Below are 21,200 nucleotides of genomic sequence, written 5' to 3'. Positions count from 1 at the left end.
CAAATAGTTTCTGGTGCTCTCCAAATACAGAAAAAATTCACAAGGCAACAATCCAACTGTGTCTTCTCAACTCTCAAGCAGGAGAAAGGTTTGAGCTGTCTGAACCTCTTCTAAAAATCAGTTTTATATTCTCTCTGGCCTGCTCACAAAGGAGAATCTGTGATTATTCTCTCTAGCTAGGCTTTAGAGTCCAGCTCACTCCATCTTGGTAAAGTTACCATAAATCACATAAGCTGCCACACACTTCAAGTAAAAAAAAATCCTCATCAGACCACCCCAAAATAACACCATTGAAATAAAAACCATACAAACACAAAGACTATATAGAAACTGAAAGGTTATCCACACCATTCCTTTTCTTTAGGCTTCAGTGAAATATTATCTGGCCAGTTGCAAACAGCTTGCCTGGGCAGTGTGCCCTGTGGGTGACTTCTGTGGTTCTTGTCCCATCTCCTTCACTGCTTAGTATATTACATCATTGTTGTCTATAAAGGGAGCTGCTGTTTGGCCCCTTTAGTAAACCAGAAATTCCCAAACTTATCAGAGAGAGAAATGAGCCCCTGTTACCTTAGGACAAAGAAACCTTGCCTATCTGAGAGCAGAGCTATAGATGCTTCTTAATTGAACAGTTCATCTCAGAGCTCAGAGTTGCAAGGCAATAATAGATACACACAAAAGCACCTTCATAAATGGTCCCAAAGGCCCAAAGACAGAACATAATAAGAGGCAAGAGGACTGAAAAGTTGAGATGAGCCTGAACATTACTAAACCATGTCCAAACTGAAAGGGAGGAGGAAGATGAAGAAGAAAATGATGATGATGAAAAAGAAAGAAAAAGGGAAGAAAGGAAAGAAGGAAGGAAGGAAGCTGAAGGAAGGGAAGGGAAGGAAAGAAACAAGCAAGCAAGCAGTTTTATACTAGAAAACCATTAAACCATTGTGATTTTGAGTGGGCATTTGGGAAAGCCAAACACCTGAGTTAGAACTGAGAACCGACTCTCTGTTATGCCCCAGGGTGGGAACTAAGAAAACATTGCTTAGGGGCAACACTTTGCCAGGGCAAGTCACCTCGAAGTGCCATCTGGATAGCAAGCATTCATGCAGGATGAGGAAGTAGGCTATTTCCAGAAGCACTTCCTTGCACACCTCACTACACTAGCCCAGCCAACGCCAGACACCGTCAAGGAATGAGACACCCTGCCAGAGCCAACCACGGCCAATCAACATTGCTCTGTTTATTCCAGCCATCTGAGTGCTACTGTTTTCCCGATTCAATGAACAAATTCTGCCATCTGCCACACCAACCATTGAATATATCAAGTCAAAGGGGTGGGCATTAAAAATTCTGTCCTAAAACAATAGATACTTATAAAAAATGAGTGTTGGGTAAGATTTGGCCACATGTCATATAGTATGCTGACCCCTGCTTTAGTACGAAGTGAGACAAAAGACCTCCAGAAAAGAAAATGACTTCTCTTTACCCCCTCTCCTTTATTTCTAAGACTTTCAACCAAGAGCAAACAAATGCAAAACTACGGAGTTTCCCCCCACCAATTATCCTCAAAGAGAAACTTTACAGAACATCTCAAAGCTAACAACAGTGCCGCATTCAATTTCTCATCAACAAGAAAACCAGAACATTTACAAGCTCAGTGGGCAGAACAGGGTTACATTTCTCCTTTTTTGCCAAGAAGATGAATTTTTTTTTATTAAACAATTTTTTCTAGTTTATTTTTATTGTTTAGGGACACAGTCTCACTACATAAATTGTTTGAACTGAACTCACTATGTAGCCTCAGATTGGCCTCAACTTACAACAATCCTCTGGCCTCTCTGAAGCTAGAATTGCAAGTTTTCAAACTGGGCTATATACCAGGATATTAAAGAAATTGCATGCAATGATTCAAGCATATAAAGAGGAAGTGTTATCATTTTGTGAGAAAATTAAAGGAACTGGGGACAGTATACCATAAGAAATAAGCCATGCACAGAAAAAGATGAACACAGCAGGTTGTGGTTTATCTGTGAAAGCTAAGAAGTTTACCTCAAACTGAAGGGGGCAGAATATTAAGTTCTAGAGATTGAAAGGGGATGAGGGGAAGGAAAATGGAGGGAAATCAAATGATGGGCATCAAAATATAGACAAGGGTGACTAAAGTTCACAATGTTATTACATGTTATAAAGAACTCCAAGAATCAGTGTCTCCAAATATCAAACACTGTAAGACAATGAAACTTACCAGTATTTGATCAGTGTGTATTGTATCTATGGAATGAGGTATCACACTGAAGCCCATGAATAGTTACTACATGTTAATTAAAAAGAAAAAAAATGTTATGTTATTAACTCTTGCTTGGCTCATAAACTCAGATGCACGTCTTGAGAAGCCTGAGTGACGCAACTGATCAGAAGTTTCCAGAATAGCCAGAGGCTACTGGAGGTCCACACACTACCAACAAGAGTTAACTCCTTAAACGTCTCACACACACACACACACACACACACACACACACACACACACACACACTTACTTCAAAATTCTCCTGGAAAGAAGGCCAAGCAAGCAAGTGCTGCCTTGCCCATTGGGCAACTGAATGCTTTAATCAGTCAGATCTTGCTGGACTTGTTAGACCTGACCCAAAAGCAACAATTGCTTCAGTAATGATGCCAGGCATAGGCTAGCTAGCACAAAGCTGCCTATTGCACTGGAAATCCCTATAATGGGCCACTGCTACAAAACCATGCCAATTATCCCCCTACTGCCAAGGAAGCAGGAACTGATTAAAGGCACATGGGTAAGAGGGAGCAAAGGAATAGCCCCAAAGCCCTCTATCCTTGCAGCTACTTATGACCTCTTTGAATGGAAGCTGCCTGTCCTGTGATCTGAAAGACTGGCTTGAAACCACTCTTTGAAGTGGAGCAGATAAATTGTTGGGTGGCTAAGAGAGCAAATGAAAAACCAAAGCACAGTAAGGCAAGGCACCTGAAAGGGCTTCCTAGAGTCTTGCAGCAAGGGGGAGCTGACAGCATAAGACCCTGATGGGACTGCTGGAAGTGCAGAAGCCACGTAAGGAGACGGTATGACGAGTCTGGGCAGGAGGAGCAAAATACTGAGTGTGAAGGAAGGTCAGAGAGACCTGGGAGAATCAAGCAACTGTAATAAGAACTTGTATTATACAAAACAGAGACAAAGAAGTCACAGATTCTAACAAGACATGACAGCTGACTCCTAACACTGGGTGACCTAGCAGGAAAAAAATAAAAGTCCTCAGAATTCAGATTAGAGTGTGTGCCCAGACTGCTGCCTTGAGGAACTCTGAGCAAATGACTAAACTTCAATTTCATCAGCAATAAAACGGGGACTTTTTCATGGTCTGGGTTACTTTACCTGTGCAACAACATAATGTCCTGCCTGATTAACTCATGGGGTTGTGAGATGGCAGGTGAAACTCCACTGAACGGAAAAATACTATAAAGAATGTAGGCTTTGTGTGGTGCTGGTGAATACACGCAGGGCCTCATGCAGGCTAGGCATGTGCTCCAACACCGAGCTACATTCCAACATCATGATGTTCTTATTTTTATTGTTGTGTGTGGCATCAGTACAAACACAAGTCCCTCTAAAAATATAACTGATTTCAACAAATATATGTTAGCCCCAAAACACTTAACAGTTTTTAAACTGTGGAAAAGAAAAAAAAAAAAAAAAAAACCGATACTGACTAATGCAGCAATCCTAAAAGCATACTAAAGTTCATAAAGCATTGGCTTCCCCATCAATGAACTGCAGGTACTAACACTTCCTTCACAGATTAAGTAAAAGAATACATGTGAAATGAACTTAGCAGGAAGAAGTTTGCTTCTGTAGGTAAGGAAGTAGGAAAGGATCTGGGAGGACTTGGGGGCAAAGAAAAGAATGTTAAAATACATTGTATGAAATTCTCAAGGAATAAATAAAACATCACCTAGAGAAAAAGACCTTGAATATTATAAAGTACTTTGCAAATGGTAGTTTACACTCTGATCTACATCAAAATTCACATGCAGGGGTTGGGGATTTAGCTCAGTGGTAGAGCGCTTGCCTAGCAAGCTCAAGGCCCTGGGTTCGGTCCCCAGCTCCGAAAAAAAGAAAAGGAAAAAAAAATTCACATGCAGGATCACACACACACACGAGAGAGAGAGAGAGAGAGAGAGAGAGAGAGAGAGAGAGAGAGAAAAGAGAGAGAAACACACCCCCAGCTTGTTACCCAAAACAAACATTGTTATACTTAAAGTCTAAGATCGAGGGTGGTCAGAGAAGCTCTCTTGATCACCTACTGCACCAGGTTCTGCCATGCAAAAAATCAACAACAAAATTAAAACAAAAACAAACAAAACTCCAGCGTTAATGTTATCAGAATTACTAAACCTTCCCCTACTCCATTTCAGCAGATCTGTAAAATGTATGGTTGTATGCAGGCCCACACTGGGGGTAAATTCATGGCTAGAAGCGCCAAAGAGACTCTCACAAGGTGAAAATAATTCTGAAAGTAAAAAGCAGCTCAGCAAACAGAGGTTGGTGAAGAATAGACACTACTCGGTGTGGACGGTCGTACACAGAGCATAGCAATGGGACAAATAGTAGGTTCAGTACTGAGTCTGTGCTGAACTGGCTATGGGATATGTGTTGACCCTCCGTTTCTTCACTTGAAATATGCAAGAGTTTAGTGAAATATCATAAAAGCCCTTTGCACTATATGAGTCTATTCTGGCAAGACACTGCCCATTGGTGAAAAACTAGGGAAGGGGGGCATGGGGATGCAGGCCTGTAATAGCAGAAGAATCATGAGTTGGAGTCATTACTTGGTTACCCAGTAAGACACCGTCAGTAAAGGAGGGGAAGGAAAGGGAAGGGAAGGAAGGGAAAGAAAGGGCAGGGAGGGAGGGAGTCAGGTGCAATGGCCCCTACATCCCAGCTATTAGGATGCTCCTCGGGTGAAAGGATTACTGGAGATCAGCCTGGACAGCTGAGGTCCTCATTTCGAAAGAATAAAAAGGAAAGAATGAAAGTGGTTAAACACCATCTGTTTTTCAGAAAGGAAAGGCAAACAAAATGCCAAGAAACCCCAGCTTTCTCTCCCCGTCCTTTCTACCAGGAAACTGCAAGCCCGGCTGAGCTGCCTGCCACTTAGCACACCATTCCCTCTTCTTTCCCATCTAGTACCATTCACAATCATCCCGCAGAGCTGGGGAACTCGGGCATGCACTTCTGGAGACAGCCTCACCAGATCACCTGAAGGCGGCCATACTGGTGTTTCAAGGACAAGAGAAATTCAACATGTCAACTCTGCAGAGATTCGCCTTACCAACTCTCCTGTTTCTGATTTTTCTGCTCTAAAGAAAATTGTTCAGAGGCAACTGCAAAGCCCTTCTACAGGACTGTTCATCACTGCCCTCTCCCGTTTAACAAATCAGGGATGGGTGAATTCAGCATCAGTCTCCAACTGTCCATTACCACGTGCATAGTACATACATGTCCACTCACACAGAAAGGCATTTCCACAACAGCCTGGCTCTGGAAAGAGATTGGGAAGCTGAAGTGTGGCCTTCCTGCTTCTGGGTAGCCCTTAATGAAAACCTTTCGCAAAAGAACTGCCTTTTGTGAAGTTCCTAATATGGTATCGTACTGTTGGCCCTACTGCTGGCCACTTGTGAGAAATTCCACGCTGCCCTAGGACAAAAATAATGTAGGGAGGGGAGAGAAATTTGTCACCCATGAGTAATGCCACACATTTCCCAGTGTATACTACCCGCCACTCAAAAAGCAGCTGTTTGCATTAAGTCGATAGTTGAGCAGAGAAATTGGGACGCCCCTAGAACTGCCCAACCAGCTGCTCTAGACTCCTAGGGAAGGGACAAAAAAAGGCATGTAGCATGCCACTAGGATATATTACCATTCTTCTATAACAAGGAAAGAAAACACAGCAGATGCTAATTAGGGTGGAGTGAGACTGCTCAACAGGGTAAACACCTGATCTCAGTCATGATCCAGGCAAAGAATAAAGGAGAACTTTCCACTAATACAGTGTCGCCCTTCCAACTGGTCATTTCAAATAAACACACTCCTGGCCCCAACAAAGGGCATCCAGACAGATTGAGGCAAAGTACCAGCTTCAAAGTCTGCAGAGTGTGCCTGGAATTGGAAACCAGAGAATCCCATGCTAATCCCAAATTGGGCTTTAGTTCCTGGTCACTGATGGAGAATTTTCTCTCTTAGCTTCCTTTCCCTGGATATAGTCAATGCTACAGATGTGAATCTTTCAAATCAAACATTCAAGTCTAATACAAGGGAGCGCTGAAGGCAGGTCTAAGTTCGATATAGAGAACCACTTCTGTTTTTCCAAATACGATGTCGTATATTTTACACACGGCACAAAGATACTACTTATGTACCCTAAAATCCACCCAATGTATAACTAGGTGGGTTTTAGCATACTCACAGAGCTGTACAACCACCATCATACTGTAATTAAGAAACGTTCACCACTCCAAACAAGATATTCCTCACCCATTGGCAATCACAATACATTTTAACCCTCCAACCCTGAGCCAATACTAGCGTGCTAATACTCTAGTAGATCGGCTTTCTGTATATTTCATATGAAAGGAATCATAAGCAATATATAGTCTTTCATAAATGGCTTTCCACTGTATACGTATCCACCTCTCAGTTGATGGACATTTAGGTTATCTTCCACGTTTGGTAATTATAGATGATAATTCGTGAGTGTGTGTGTGTGTGTGTGTGTGTGTATGTGTGTGTGTGTGTGTGTGTGTGTGGTGTAGATACAGATAAATAGGTAATAGAATAAAATAGTTCATTTATGGGGCAATTGCTTAACCATCTTTGAAGAACTGACAAAGACAGCAGCTAAACTTTCCAAGTAGCTAAAACATACTATACATCCAACAATACATAAGGGTTGCAAATTCTCCCATAATGTTTTGTCTTGTTATGATAGCCATCCTAGTGAATGAGGTGGGATATCTTATTGTGATTTTACTTCCATTTCCCCCAAGGAATGATTTTAAGCCAAGCCCAAGGGTGCAAAAGTAACAGAGCAGTAGATTCTTTCCTTCCACTCTGTGGGTTCCAGAGATGGAATGCAGGTCGTCTTGACAACAAGTACCCTTTCCTACTGAGCCATCTCACTACTCTCAACTGCTCATACTTTCAATGTTTGCCTTTGTTACCATTTGTTTCCATTTTTATTATTTGTCTGTTTGTTTGTTTGTTTGTTTGTTTGTTTGTTTGTTTGTTTGTTTATGTGTGTGTGTGTATGCCTGGGTCCAGAGGAATCTTAAAGGACTCTGTTCTCTCCTTTCCCAACATGGGTCCTGGAGATGGAAAGCCAGTAGTTAAGCTTAATGTAAGTTCCTTCACCTCTTGCCTGCCCCTATTTTGTTTGTATTGCCATTGTTACTGTTATTGTTCTTTCGTTTTGTTTTAGATGATAGAATCTCAAATAACCCAGCAGCCTTGAATGAACTACGTGGCTGAGAATGACCCTGAGCTCTTGACCCTCCAGCGTCAACCTCCAGAGTACAGGTGGGTACCACCCTGCTTCGCTACTTCCATCATTTCTAATTGGATTTGTTGTTGTTGCTGTTGTTGTTGTTGCCATAACAAATATTTTCCTTTTTCTAGCCCAGTGGTGGTGGCCCATGACTTTAATCCCAGCACTTGGGAGGCAGAGGCAGACAGATCTCTGAGTCTGAGGCCAGCCTGATGTACAAAGTGAGTTCCAGGAATGATAGGGCTACACAGAGCAACCTTGTCTTAGAAAACTGAAAAATAAAGAGAAAGGCAGACAGACAGACAGGCAGACACAGACAGGCAGAAAGAAAGAAAGAAAGAAAGAAAGAAAGAAAGAAAGAAAGAAAGAAAGAAAGAAAGAAAGAAAGAAAGAAAGAAGCATTGTCTTTTTTTTTAATAGAAAACATCTTTTCTTTTACACAATCTATTCTGATTATGTTGCCCCCCCAACTCCTCCCAATCCTTCCACTTCTCCACCACCCCAAAACCACACCCATTCTTTCTATCATTAGAAAACAAAGTCATCTAAAAAGAATAAGAAAATAAAATACAATAAAAAGAAACCAGAAAAGGACAAAACAAAACAAACTGGGGGGGGGGAGAAAAGCCAAAGAAAAAGCATAAGAAACACAGGCAGATGGTGAGACACACACACACACACACACACACACACACACACACACACACACACACACACACACACACATATACACACACGCACACACACACACATGCATACACACACACACACACACACACACACACACACACACACACACACACGGTAAAAAAACAAAATCAGAATCCATAATATGTATAAGCAAAAAATCTGTAAAGTAAAAGAATAAGAAGTAAAAGTAAGAATAAAACAGCATGTACAAAGCACTGTGACACAAAGTTACCACTGAATCTGTTTTGTGTTGACCGTGTACTGCTGGTCACTGGACCTGTCCTTAGCTGTGGTTTGTATGCCCAGTGATACTCCAGCAGAGAAAACCAATTTTTCCTTCCAAACAGCTATTAATTGGAAATAGCTTCTGGTTTAAGGACAGGGGTATGTGTCTATTTCTCCTCCTGGCACTGGGCTCCTATGTGGCTTAGCTTTGTGCATGCTGGAGTCTCTGAGTTCATACATGCATCAGATCTGTTGCCTAGAGCCTTGTTTCCTTCATATCTTCCATCTCGAACTAGTCTTTAATCTAAGACCATGGAATCTTCCCCTTCAGTAGATCTTTAATCTCTTTCAATGATGTTTGCGGGGGTGGGAGTGGAAATCAAACCCAGAGCCTTGTTCATGATAGGCTAGCCCTCTTACTGATTTACTTTATCCACAGCTCTCAATGATGTTTTGTAATTTTCAGAGTAAAGGGGCTATAATTTTTTTAAAAATATATTTATAATTAAGCCAGCAAACACAGATACTTATATTACAACTCTTAACAGTAGCACAATGATAGTTATGAAGTAGCAATGAAAATAATGTTATGGTTGGGGGTCAGCACAACATGAGGAACTGTAGTAAATGGTCGCAGCATTAGGAAGGTTGAGAATCCCTGCTGTACAGAGACTCATAGCCTATGATAAGACAGATAGTTTTAGCACTTCTCCCATCTGCATCCTTATTTACATTCTCTGCCCCACTGCCCTGTCTAATTAGAATAATGATACAGCATATCATACAGGTTGGAACTCCCAATTATTGCTTTCATGTTTCAGGTCAAGCACTGCCTTGCCCAGACTAACACAGAAGTCTAAGGTAGCTGTGGCGTTAACACCCTGTAAATAGTGCTGTTCTTAGCAAGGCAACTATGCTAGATGCAGCCTTAAGCAGCCCCAGGAATGAACCTTTTCTAGTGGACTGTCTTCAAAGGTAATTAAACATGGCAACGTTCTGGGCATGAGACTTTGTGAGGAGCCAAAATCCCCTTTTACCCTGTAAGATGCTGCAAGGCTACAACTGTCAGTAAGCTTTCGTTTTAACACTACCAAATCTGAGGAGGAGGAGCAATGGGGGCTGCAACACAGCTGTTAGAGAAATTCGGCAGCTTTTCTTCAACAAACCACTACACACTATTTTTGCCTTCAATAGATTTCTATGGTTCTGATTTTTTTTTATTTGACCTTGTCTGTGCAAGGAGAGTGTCCATTTGCTTTTAGGCAGGGTCTATGGTCCACCCGGGGGCAACTTTCTTTAGATAAGCTGGGATCTTACTATGGAGCCTAGGTTGGCCTCAAACTTAACAGTCCCCAAGTGCTGAGATGACAGGCATACACTCTGAGCCTCATCTCACCCAGATATAGTAGAGAAGAAAGCTTATCCCAGAGAGACCAATGCTTTCCTGTAACAGAACCCACTCCTAAGGAAGAAGAAATGGAAAGAAGTACTGAATAGAGTCCTCTTTTAAAGGACAGACAAACTATCGTCACTGCTTGCCTCTAGGGTGAAAAAATGGGGAAGTACAACACAGAAGGAGGAAAAGGAGGGCATGGTGGCACGGGCTATGGCAGCATAGATCTGCAATCTCAACACTTTAGAAACTGAAGCAAGAGAAACAGAAGTTGGAGGCCGAGGACTACAGAGATGTCTCTTTTATTAAAGTGCCAGTCGCCTAGGCACTCACATAGAAAGCTAGGTGCGGCAGCATGCATCTGAAGGGTCAGAGACAGAAACACCCCCTCAAAGTCATCAGCTACACAGCCTAGAAAAAAAATTGGTGAGCATCAAGTCCAGTGGGAGAGCCTATCTCAAAAACTCAAGGTGGGGGCTAGTGAGACGGCTCAGTGAATGCTCACTAGCTGCCAGGAATGATGATCTGAGTTCTGCCATCAGGCCCCACATGGTGGGAAGAGAAAAACGGACTCCTGAAATTGTCATAGTCACATGGCACTGTGGCCTGCTCACGCTCGCACACAGTCACACATACACACCAAATAAATTAAACTGTAATCATTTAAAAGAACAAGGTAGATACACACACAAACGAAGTGTATAACACATGTGCATGTGCACATACATACACATATACACACATACACACAGAAAGGCAAAAGAAAAAATATTTTAAAAGTTGACCACCAGCCTGGTCTATATAGTCTGACTTTGTCTCAAAACACCAAAAGGGAAAAAAAAAAGAATTAATGATGGCTTGCTCATTGCCAAGGCTGTTACCAAAGTGGTGAAACACAGGTCTGCTTGACGTGGGTACTCTTTCTCTTCATTTCTTCTTCTTGCCAATAGATAATACATTATCATAGTCAAGTTCCTTTTTCTTCCACCACAAATCTGAACCTCAAATGATACAACAGACTATATTTTACCTAGAAGTTCCTCATTGTTCCCCTTTCTCAAAACTCTAACAAAATAGCCAGAAATTTAGTGGGTGCTCCAAGAGACCATAATCTATAGCAGCCTTATTGACCACTATATCCCTAATCGCTAGGGCATTACTGGTACACAGTAGGTTACTAGTAAGTCTTTGTTGAATCAAATTGAATTGCTTCTACACTGCCCAAAGTCTGGGACTTGATGTAAGCCGTATAAACAAAGCTCTGGCTGTCTAGGGAAAAAAATCAGCTTGAAGTTTCTGGGGGAGTCCCCTGGAAAACTGTGTATCTTTCCAGATCCTCGTGAGCTTTTAGGAGAATTCTGTGGTGCTGATTAGAGAAACAGATGCCAGATTAAACAAATGGTTTGGGCTATGTTGGAAAATAATTTTCCTTCACCATCCTGAAGCCCAATTGGAGATTCTTCCTTAATAGGCAAATCAAGGTAAAATCTTTAGTACCCTACGGCAGCATATTCCCCCAACCCTGATAACATCACCTCTCAGAAACTGTCCCACTTGCCATCATAGTTCCCACAGTACCTCAGTCCAGCTACTCTGCAATGTAGGTCTTCCAAAGGCCTCTAAGGAACACGGTAATATAGCTGCATTGAATCCCACTGAGCATGGCTTCACATCCACTAAAAGCAGTCCCAAATCACACAGCAGTAACCTGACCAATTTACTCTGGGGGTCTAAAACATCTCCATATGCTCAATGACACTGAGTATAATGACAGGTGAATTTCTGACTAAGAACATATATTGTATCACCCTCCCCGTGTATCATAACCTCCATAGAGACTCCCTTATCATGGTTATTCTGGGCAGAACTGAGAGGCACTTCTTCCCCTCACCAAAAAAAAAAAAAAAATCCAACAAGTTCACAAACAAACAAGCCAGTGCGATTCAAGTTGTCTATCCATGAGAGATGCATTAGTTTTTGTTTTTCAATGACCTACTCTCTTAGGGTCAAGATGAATTTGCTTGATTTTGACAGAATCACTAAATACCTAGCAATGGTAATCAGAAAACAGAACGTTAAACCCACAAGGAACCCTCCTGGTCACTGAGTAGACTCCCTAATTCTATAAATGAGAAAATTCATCTCAAAAGTCAAAGATTTATTTGCTCAAGATCACACAGGTAGCTAGTAGCAGGGAAGCAATCCATAGACAGGCACAAAGCTGCTAAATCATAAACTGAAAAGGTACCAGAAGGTGATCTTGGTGTAAACATGTAAAATGTCTGTCTTTAAATGTACATGAAAAAACAAAACAGTTATAATTAACTCTCTTTTTTTTTTTTCCGGAGCTGGGGACCGAACCCAGGGCCTTGCGCTTGCTAGGCAAGCACTCTACCACTGAGCTAAATCCCCAACCCCCCTATAATTAACTCTCAAAACAAAAGAAAAGCATAGACTGTGAGAAAAAAGTTTTCTTTTAAAATATTAAGGCTACAATATCAAAATTATACAAATTATACTACAATCATTCTACCAACTTCATGAACATATTTGGTACAGAATGTAACCGTGCTGGTCAGTGTTCACTGCCAACTTGATGGAATCTAGAATCCCTGGGAGATGGACTTCTGGCATGCCTGTGGTGAGTTATCTTGATTCCATTAAGTGGTTCGGAAAGATTCATCTAAATTGTAGGCAGAAGCATCCGTGTGGGGGGGATCCAGGACTGTATAGCTGGAGAAAAGGAACTGAACAGCAGCAAGCATTCCTCAGTCTGTTTCTGACTATGAATGCAATGCGACCTGCTACTTCAAGTTCCCGATGCCTTGACTTGCCCACCAGGATGGATTGCACCATAGCTAGAAGGAACTCATTGTCTTTTAGGCTAATTTGGCCAACATATTTTATCACAGCAACATGAAAGGATTAACACAGCATCTTTGATTTTTTTTTCTTGAGACAGGGTCTCATGCAACCTAGGTGGGCCTCATATTATGCATAGCCAAGGATGACCTTGAACTCTTTATATGCCTGCCTCCACCTCACGTGTACTGAGATTATATATTTGTACCACCACCCCAGGCTAGATTCATTCATTTATGTATTTTTTCTAAGACAGGGATGCATGGATCACGGGCTGGCCTCAAACTCACCACATACCTGAGGGTGACCTTGAACTCCTGATCCTCCTGCCACCCACTTCTCTGAGTGTTGGGATCACAGGTATAAGCAACCATATCCAGCTATTTTGAATCCTTTAAAACATTCCATTAATCCAAAACAACACATGCATGATGGTTATTGTGTGTGTCCTGCCATCTCTTTTATACATATATGTTATTATTCTTAGTTTTGAAACACTAAATTTTGGTTTTTTTGTGTGTGTTTAAATACTGTCGTGTACACTAAAATATTTTGGTGAAAATTGATGTGCATATGAATTCCATAATTAGTCTTCTGAAATTGTTACGCTATAGTACATAATGGAATTTTAGAAGTAAAAGCTACATAACTATACAGTTATATAGAAGCTCTACTCTTCCCCATTTGTACTGACCACATCATACCCAAGTATCTGGGTGCTTTGATTAGTATCCTTTGTCATTAAACTGTAATCCTCCCAGTGTCTGGTCCTTGAAAACCTTCCTCCCTGAAGATGGCCATGTTCCACTTCCCTACCATATAACAGAGCAAGACTTTTTGGTAATTAATCGAGATGATTTTGCTCAGACACTACAATCCATTCAATCCAGCCTACAAAGAGCATTTGATTGTGCTGGAGACATAGCTCAGTGGCAAAGCAATTCTCTAGCATGTGTGAGGCCCTAGGTTCAATTTGTAATGCCGAAAAAAAGAGGAAAAAAAGCATTTTCGTGAGTTAAAGACAGTATACATGGGTGTTCTAGCACATACCTATAATCCCAAAATTTAGGAGGCTACAGCAAGAAAATGGCTACAACTTCAAAGCCAGCATGGGTTATATAGCAAGATTCTGTCACACACACACACACACACACACACACACACACACGCACACGCACACGCACACGCGCACACGCACACGCACGCGCACACGCACGCGCACGCGCACGCGCACACAGACACAAACAGAAAAATGAACATTCAAAAACAATTAACTAAGGGTATAAATGTGGTCTTTTGAAGGTGGAGAGACTGTTAGATTTCTCTCAGACATAATTTATAGCACAGCAAAATAAAATTATTTACTAGTAAACGTGAGCTATGACATTCCAGCCTACCAATAGTTCCATTTGCTGCGTTGCCAGTAAAAGTCTACTTAATTGAAATGGTTTCACCAACAGTCTGCAAACTGCAGCTGGTAAAACAAGCCCAGCTTACTATTTTTACATGTCACCCTCCCCCAGAAGCACTAAAAATTGTTTTCATATTTTTAGGGAGGTTCTATTTGATATTTTTTTTAGGCACAGGATCTGTGGGTTACAGCTCAGGATCCCCTACGATCCACTGTTGTCTCAGGTTTGCTTTGAACTCTCCACTCTCCTGCCTGCATGTACATCCTGAGTGCCAGGTCAGAGGTACATGCCACCAGTACCTACCTACATTTGTAATGACTGAGAACATTCTAAGGAATAAAGTACCATGATGTGTGAAAAAGGTTTGAAAACCACACTTCAATGTTAATGAGGTTTCCCAGAATGCTTGGTTCACTGACTCTTGCTCTACGGTTGCTTCAGCAGAGTAGACTGTGAATGAATGCATGACCTTGAAGCCTAAAATATGTATAATACTTTACACCAAAGGTTTATTGATCCTGAACTATATATAAGAAATAGAGATGGGGATGATGGGATGGTGATGCAGGCCTATTATTCCAGCACTCAGGAGGCTGAGGTGGGGGAATTTTGAGCCTGAACTCTGCCTGAGCTACACAGATCATCTCTAAAATTGGATGTGGTTGCTCATTCCTGTGTACCCAGCACTCAGGAAACCGAAGCAGGAAGATTATCAAGTTTGAAGTCAGCCTGGGCTACTTAGCATGTTCCAGGCAAGCCTGGGCTGCAGAATGAGATCCTGTCTTGAGAGAGAGAGAGAGAGAAGCAAAGCATGTTAAATGTTACGAATACAGTGGAGTCTGGTGACACACCCCTGTAATCATAGCCCTAGAGCCACGAACAAAGAAAGATAATGAAGTCAAGGCCAGTCTGAGATACATAGTAGATTCAAAGTAAACCTGAGTTGAGTTACATACTGAGACCCTGTCTAAAAATAAAAAGTCACAAACACGTGTGTGAGGGTGCTAACTCCTTATTCTTGATAATGTCTCAGTGAATCTTCCAAAAAGACAGCTAAAACTACACTCTCACCTAGCAAAAGCTTTCTTTTGGCATAGACTGTTCATCAAGTATAACATCTAAAAAGAATTTTTAATTACGGAATCACCAGTATACAAGAAGAGCTTAGTAAGTCAAATCGCTGTTAATTCTGGCAAGCTCCGACACTATTTCCTCCTTTGTTTCCTCTGTCCTCCACCAAGAAATGAGCTCTCTCTCTAAAGTCACATCCAGTCATGACCACCACCCACCTCTAAAGCTGTGAACTTTACTACCTTATGAAGCAGTAATTTCTCCCCTACTAGTCTTGGAACTTCTTAAGGTCAATATCCATCTGTGACTCACTCTGTGTACACAACAGCCATGTGACGAAAGATCAGAACATAATATACGCACAGGTATTCACTGAATGAACGGCATGTGGTTCATGAGCTATATATAGTCTACATTAAGTGTCTCAGGTTTCTGGGGGCTATAAGCAGTGAGCCATATCATTTTCACTGAACAATGCCTAGAGCAAATATGCAGTAACATCAAAAAGACTAAAACTGCCAACATGAAAAAAATAAAAATAAAAAAGGAAGAGACATGAGGATATAGATTAGTAATAGGAAGGCTTGCTCAGCATGCACAAGGAACCTGTATTCTCCACTCAGCACATATGCATGCACACATTCCAACACACACACACACACACACACACACACACACATGCGCGCACAGAAAGAGAGAGAGAGAGAGAGAGAGAGAGAGAGGAAGAGAGAGAGAGAGAAACAGACAGAAAGAGAGCATGCCAGTCAAGCAAGCAGTACTGTTGTAATCTGTCACAGTATGGTGCTTTACTTTCTATTAGTTTATCATTGTCATATGCTCAAAAAATTATAAATACATCACTTTGGGGGGGGGGATCAAGCACTCATCAAGAGAGAATGGTTGGCTCTCTTTGGAACATCAATTACCTGTGAGTACTGACTTAAACGAACCTAATTATTTGCTTTAGGTTTGCTTTCTGATGCTGGCCAGAACAACTTGAGGAAGACAGACTTTATTTCTGCTTACAACTCCCAGGCACAATTCACCACTGAGGGTAGGAACTCCAGACAGAAGCCTGGAGGCAGGAACTGAAGCAAAGGATAAGGAAGGCTGCTTTTATTTTCCTCCACCGGTACCAACTGCCCAGAAGTGTCACTTAGGCTGGGGCCTCCTATATATCGATCAAGAAAATATTGCCACAGACCTGCCTACAGACAATCTGCTGGAGGCAATCCCTCAATTGGTTTTCCTCTTCCTACACAATTCTTGCTGGGTCCGTTCAAAAAAAAAAAAAGGTAACCAGCACAGTGTTCAAACAGGACCATATTGAATGCACTAACAGACACACATGTTTATTGCTTTAAGCCTTATCCAGAGCTCTGTGCAAAACCACAGTAAGATAAAGTATTAACATCGAGTTTCACCTGGGGTTACAACTTCAAGGAAAATTATAGCTGAGTTTTGCAGCTCAGAGTGCCATGTCTCAGCTTTGGCAGGAACGCTGGCCATTTGATGTGATACCCAAATTAATTGTCAATCATTGTCCTGCCTTTTATTGCCAGGTTCCAGATCCTAAGATGGGTCCATGAGCATGAATACAAATCTCATTGCTGAACTGTGCCCAGATGAGTGACCTTTTCATGCAAGGTAACGAGGAAAAGGCGTGCTTCCAACCACTTCTATTTACTTATTTCCTTTCTGAACCTTACTGAAATTATACATTCATCAACAGATAGATGTATTAGTAACCAAAAGATATACTATCATAATGCACTTGTTTTAGGCATTTCCATTAATTCTCTTGAGCCTCACAACTACCCTATGAAGTGAATATAATTGCTACCATTAATAGGGCAATTTTAAACATTCCAACATTGTAGATGGAATATAGGGGCCTTGTACAGATAAACATTTTACTACTGAGCTACAATGCCCAGCCCACCAACAATTTAATATTGTACAAATCTATTATTGTACATTACCATAGAGCTATCTGTGTTTTACTAAATTGGGACAGTTGAACATTTTCTCTCACAGATTTTTTTTCTTAATCTTTGAATAAACAGTTCATGGTTGAAATGGTTTGTGCCAGGTCTCAAAATGGGAAAGTCATGACTGAGTCATGACTGCGGTCCAGGTCTTTAAATCCAATCCCAGTGTGATCATCGCTTCTTTCCTTTTCTCAGGAGGAGCACACCTGGGTTTTTTCACCCACCCTACCTACCCTGGAAACAAAGTCACTGAGCTGTCACAGTGTGAAGGTGCGGAGGGTGGAGGACAAACATTACCGAGGTAAAATTCGTAGGAAACATTCCATCTCTGCCTCTAGCTACTCAAGTGTTTAGAACCTGTGCAGCTTAAAGAAAAGCAACGAGGCCAGGGTTAGTTGTGCTGCTTTTAATACCTCCCCATCTTATACTGAGCTACGCTGACCCTGAAATAAAAAAGAAATCACTACAAAGAGTACCCTATCCTAGAAGAGCTTTCAGACCTGCAGCCCGTGTGCAAAGATTTGAGCCTCAGTGCTAACTCTTTCTATTCATAGTCTCAGAAAACAGAGAAAGAAGAAAACCCACTACTTTAACTTACAGAACCTTTGCTCTTCCAGCACGCTTGTAAGCCATCACTTGGGATGTGAAGGCAGAAAGATCAGCAGTTCAAGGCCAGCCCAACCTTCTTCACTTAAAGACCCTGTTCCCAAAAACCAAGACCTGTCTGTGTAGCTAGCATATGCAAAGACCTGAATTAAGTCCCCTTCACTGGGGGTGGGGTGCATTTTGCCTTTCCCAAAAATGTTTAATTGAACTGAATGTTTTCTTACACAACTTAATCACCTGGATATGACTTAGCTGACGATTTTAAGCATAATTTTACCTTGCCATACATGTCACAAAGCCACCTCCTAACTAGCGCTTGCATAATGAGCTCTCTTTGCTAGCAAATACTACGAGCAGTTTGCAGTAAGGAGGAATCCACAACCAAAACAGTTGCCCCTTTCCCTTCGCAGAGTCCTTAAGTTTCTATTTCTGTGACACAACCTCCATATTCTCAACCTCTCAGTGAACTCTATTAAGAGGAGACACACCCAAAAGCCTAGCCTACAAGTCGGCAAGGGTCAGCATTTTAAATATTCCATCTTCGAGATGCTAACGTAAGTGTACTCTTGACCAGGTGACAAGACAACCAAACATTAAATGATCCAACTCAACTGAAGAACTTGGAGGGACTTGAGCAGTTTATGGATTCTGACCAAAAGAGGCCAGACACCAGCAAATTACACAACCACAAACTACAACTGTTCCGTGGCAAGTACTGGCTTACAGATGGTCTCAAAGCACCAAAGCTTCTAAGGTTCCTCCACTCTTGTGGCTGTAGCAGCCTGGCACAAGGGACCACACAACCTAGACATAGGATGAAGTGAGGGCGAATCCACTTAAAACAAAGGTCAAAACATAGAGAGGCTCCGTCACAGTGACTTTACCTTTCACAGTTATCTTTCATTTCAGCCAAGGAGAGAAAACGTAATTAATCCTCGCTCTACTTAATCGTTACCCTCCATTCTTTGGGTATGAATTTTGGCACAGGGGGTTGACTTGCTTATACTCTCGTTGGGATGTTCACTATTTTTTTCTTTTTCTTTGAGCCTCCTGAAAACCAGTAGAAATAAAAACATACACACAGAAGGGAAAACAGTCGAACAAGTGAGGAAGCTCTGACCACAGAAAAGCAAAGCTAGGTAATGTCCTTCCCAGGCAGCAGTCCCACACCCTAGACCCTGTATTTTATACACAGGGGACCTGGGCCCCTGGGTCCACGAACTAGACACGCCTTTGTTCCACACTGAAGTGGAATTCAGTAGTATGTGAAGCCAATCAATGACCCTTAGAAAATGATTTGGGAATGGTACATTTTTATTGCCCCTTACTTTTCTTCAACAACCAGAGCCTAGGACAAAAATCATTATACTGGAGTTCTTAGCCTTCGTTCCCAACTCTTCAGGGGGTGCTGGGGTTGTTCCTTTGGAAGCACAGAAGTCAGCTTGTGCTGCACGGGGTGTTGTTCATGTCTGACAGGTTGGGCAGACTGTCTGGTTCAATAAGAATCTGCTAAGAACGAGTAACTCCACAGCTAGAGGGTCTCCGTCCCGGCCACAGATTAAGTCTTACAAGGTCAGGGCCACTAAAGGGAAAGGCCCAGAGTTCTACTTGCCTTCACCACTTTCCATTTCTACATACCCCACTGCAAATGTTCAGAAATCCACCAGACTCAGATCTGGGCTGGGAGTCACTGCAGATCTTCCTCTCCCCCTCCACCCTGCCCCCCATCTCCCCGTGGTATGGAAAGGTTTAAAGGCCAGAACCACCTACTGAGACAAACAGCTCATGGAAGCCTTCCACTTACTTCTCATAGCGCTGATAAGCGCGCTGCCGTCTTTGATCACATCTTTGATGAATTTATTGGTCCTCTCCAGCTCCTGTTCATAACACTTGAGCCTCTCACGGAAATCGGGGCTGTCGAGGTAGCAGTCGCTGAACTCCAGCGGGGGATGCCCCATGATTACAATAGTGGAGGGGCTAGGAATTAGAGACAAAGAGCGAGAACATCAGTGGCATAATCAGCAGAATAGACCCAGTGGCTTGTGTTCAAGATCCACTTTTAGGCGACTCTTATTCCCACTCCCTTTGGAGGACAGGTACCTGTTCCAATGAAACTCTTGGGAGCGCCCGCTGGTGTGTGGCTGGAGCGCTTAGTCCGGTGACCAGGAGTGCTTATCAACGCCTTCTGATACCGGCAGGGTGCAGCCTAGGGAGCAGCACGCCCCCTGGTCATCTTCTCCCCCAAAGCACGGCGCTGTGTCCCGGGCGTCCCAGGGTGGAGGCGGGGAGAGCACGGGCGCGGGGGCCGCCTCTTTGCGCTCCCAAGCCAGCTGAGGCTTCCTTCCTCGGCTCCCCAAGAGAGGCAGATTGTGCCTCCCCTCCCCCTTCTTAAAGCCAATGCCACCGTTTCACGCTGGCCGAGCCCTAACTCAGAGACCGAACGAGAGCACGGGCTCTCTTCGGATGTCTTCTTCTGGTCTTCGGGGCTCGTCGCCCACAACTCAGCAACTGCAGAGACCGCCTACTGGTTCCTGGGAGCCATCGTGATGTGGGGTTTGGCACTTAGAGAGTTAAGCCCAGCGGCAAGGAAACGTAGCTTTCCTCCAACAACACGACAGCAGGCTGCGGGAAGAGGAGGGCGACAGCGCTACACACAATAGCTGTGGTAGCCCGGCGCTTCCCTACGGAAACTGGGGAGCAGTCAGCGCCCTAGGACTCCATTAGGAAAGCATGGCGGCCTGGGATATGTAGTCTTTCCGTTCGCTCGTCCCATGACTCCACCCTGCGGTCTCCCATCACCCCTCCAGGGTGGCTGCTCTCCTAGTTCTACTTCCCTAAACCTGCCTCAGGCACAACAATCCTAGAAGGGCAGGTGTACCGCCCCCCGCCTCCCGAGGGTGCGTGCAAAGTTTCCATAAATGTAACAAAACCCAAAAGGCTGGATGATGGAAGGCTGTCTCTCACCAGTACTTGGTTGGACTGTCTTTTTCTTTTCTTTTTTTTTTTTCTTTCCTCTTTAAACCTTCCTCTGACCCACCAACTGTTTTCCTCCTTTTCCTGTGTCTCCTAGTACAAGACACTAATTTTGAGGTTTGCGCCTACTGTAGGATTCTGCTAGGCCCCGATGAAGAAACAGAGGTTATAACTAGATTTGACTAGGGCCTCGGAGAATGGTTTCTGTGACCCAAGTCAATGCATAGGCTAATAACTAAAGCATGTGATTTGCAGTCTGTTAATGGAGAACCTAAAAGGAAGTTACTATAAATTGTCTTTCTGTTTATCCAAAAGGCAGTTTGTCCATTGTCTATTATAGGGGAACCTGGCTTCCTTATAAAGACAGCTCACAAATTAAGAGTGGCTACAGTTGGGGTTGGGATTTAGCCTGCAGAGTCAG

General features: G+C 42.7%; 1 protein-coding gene across 2 annotated transcripts in view; it reads right to left on the bottom strand.

Annotated features, from left to right (window-relative positions):
- Ophn1 (oligophrenin 1) overlaps nucleotides 1–20,558 on the bottom strand; it is a 256,595-nt gene extending 236,037 nt beyond the window's left edge. The window contains exons 1-2 of one of the 2 annotated variants that reach the window (XM_032889327.1): nucleotides 19,907–20,558; nucleotides 19,611–19,783 (exon numbers count right to left, since the gene is read on the bottom strand). In XM_032889327.1, coding sequence (XP_032745218.1) covers nucleotides 19,611–19,764 — 154 coding nt within the window. In that variant the 5' untranslated portion in view covers nucleotides 19,765–19,783; nucleotides 19,907–20,558. Of the gene's footprint in view, nucleotides 1–19,444; nucleotides 19,497–19,610; nucleotides 19,784–19,906 lie in introns of those variants that run through there. The other variant, XM_032889328.1, reaches the window with a different exon arrangement.
- Nucleotides 20,559–21,200: the final 642 nt, after the last annotated feature.

The sequence above is a fragment of the Rattus rattus genome, chromosome X (genome assembly GCF_011064425.1).
Source record: "Rattus rattus isolate New Zealand chromosome X, Rrattus_CSIRO_v1, whole genome shotgun sequence".
NCBI lineage: Eukaryota > Metazoa > Chordata > Mammalia > Rodentia > Muridae > Rattus > Rattus rattus.
The sequence above is the reverse complement of the archived record's forward strand: the minus strand, read 5'-3'. Positions and strand labels throughout refer to the sequence as shown.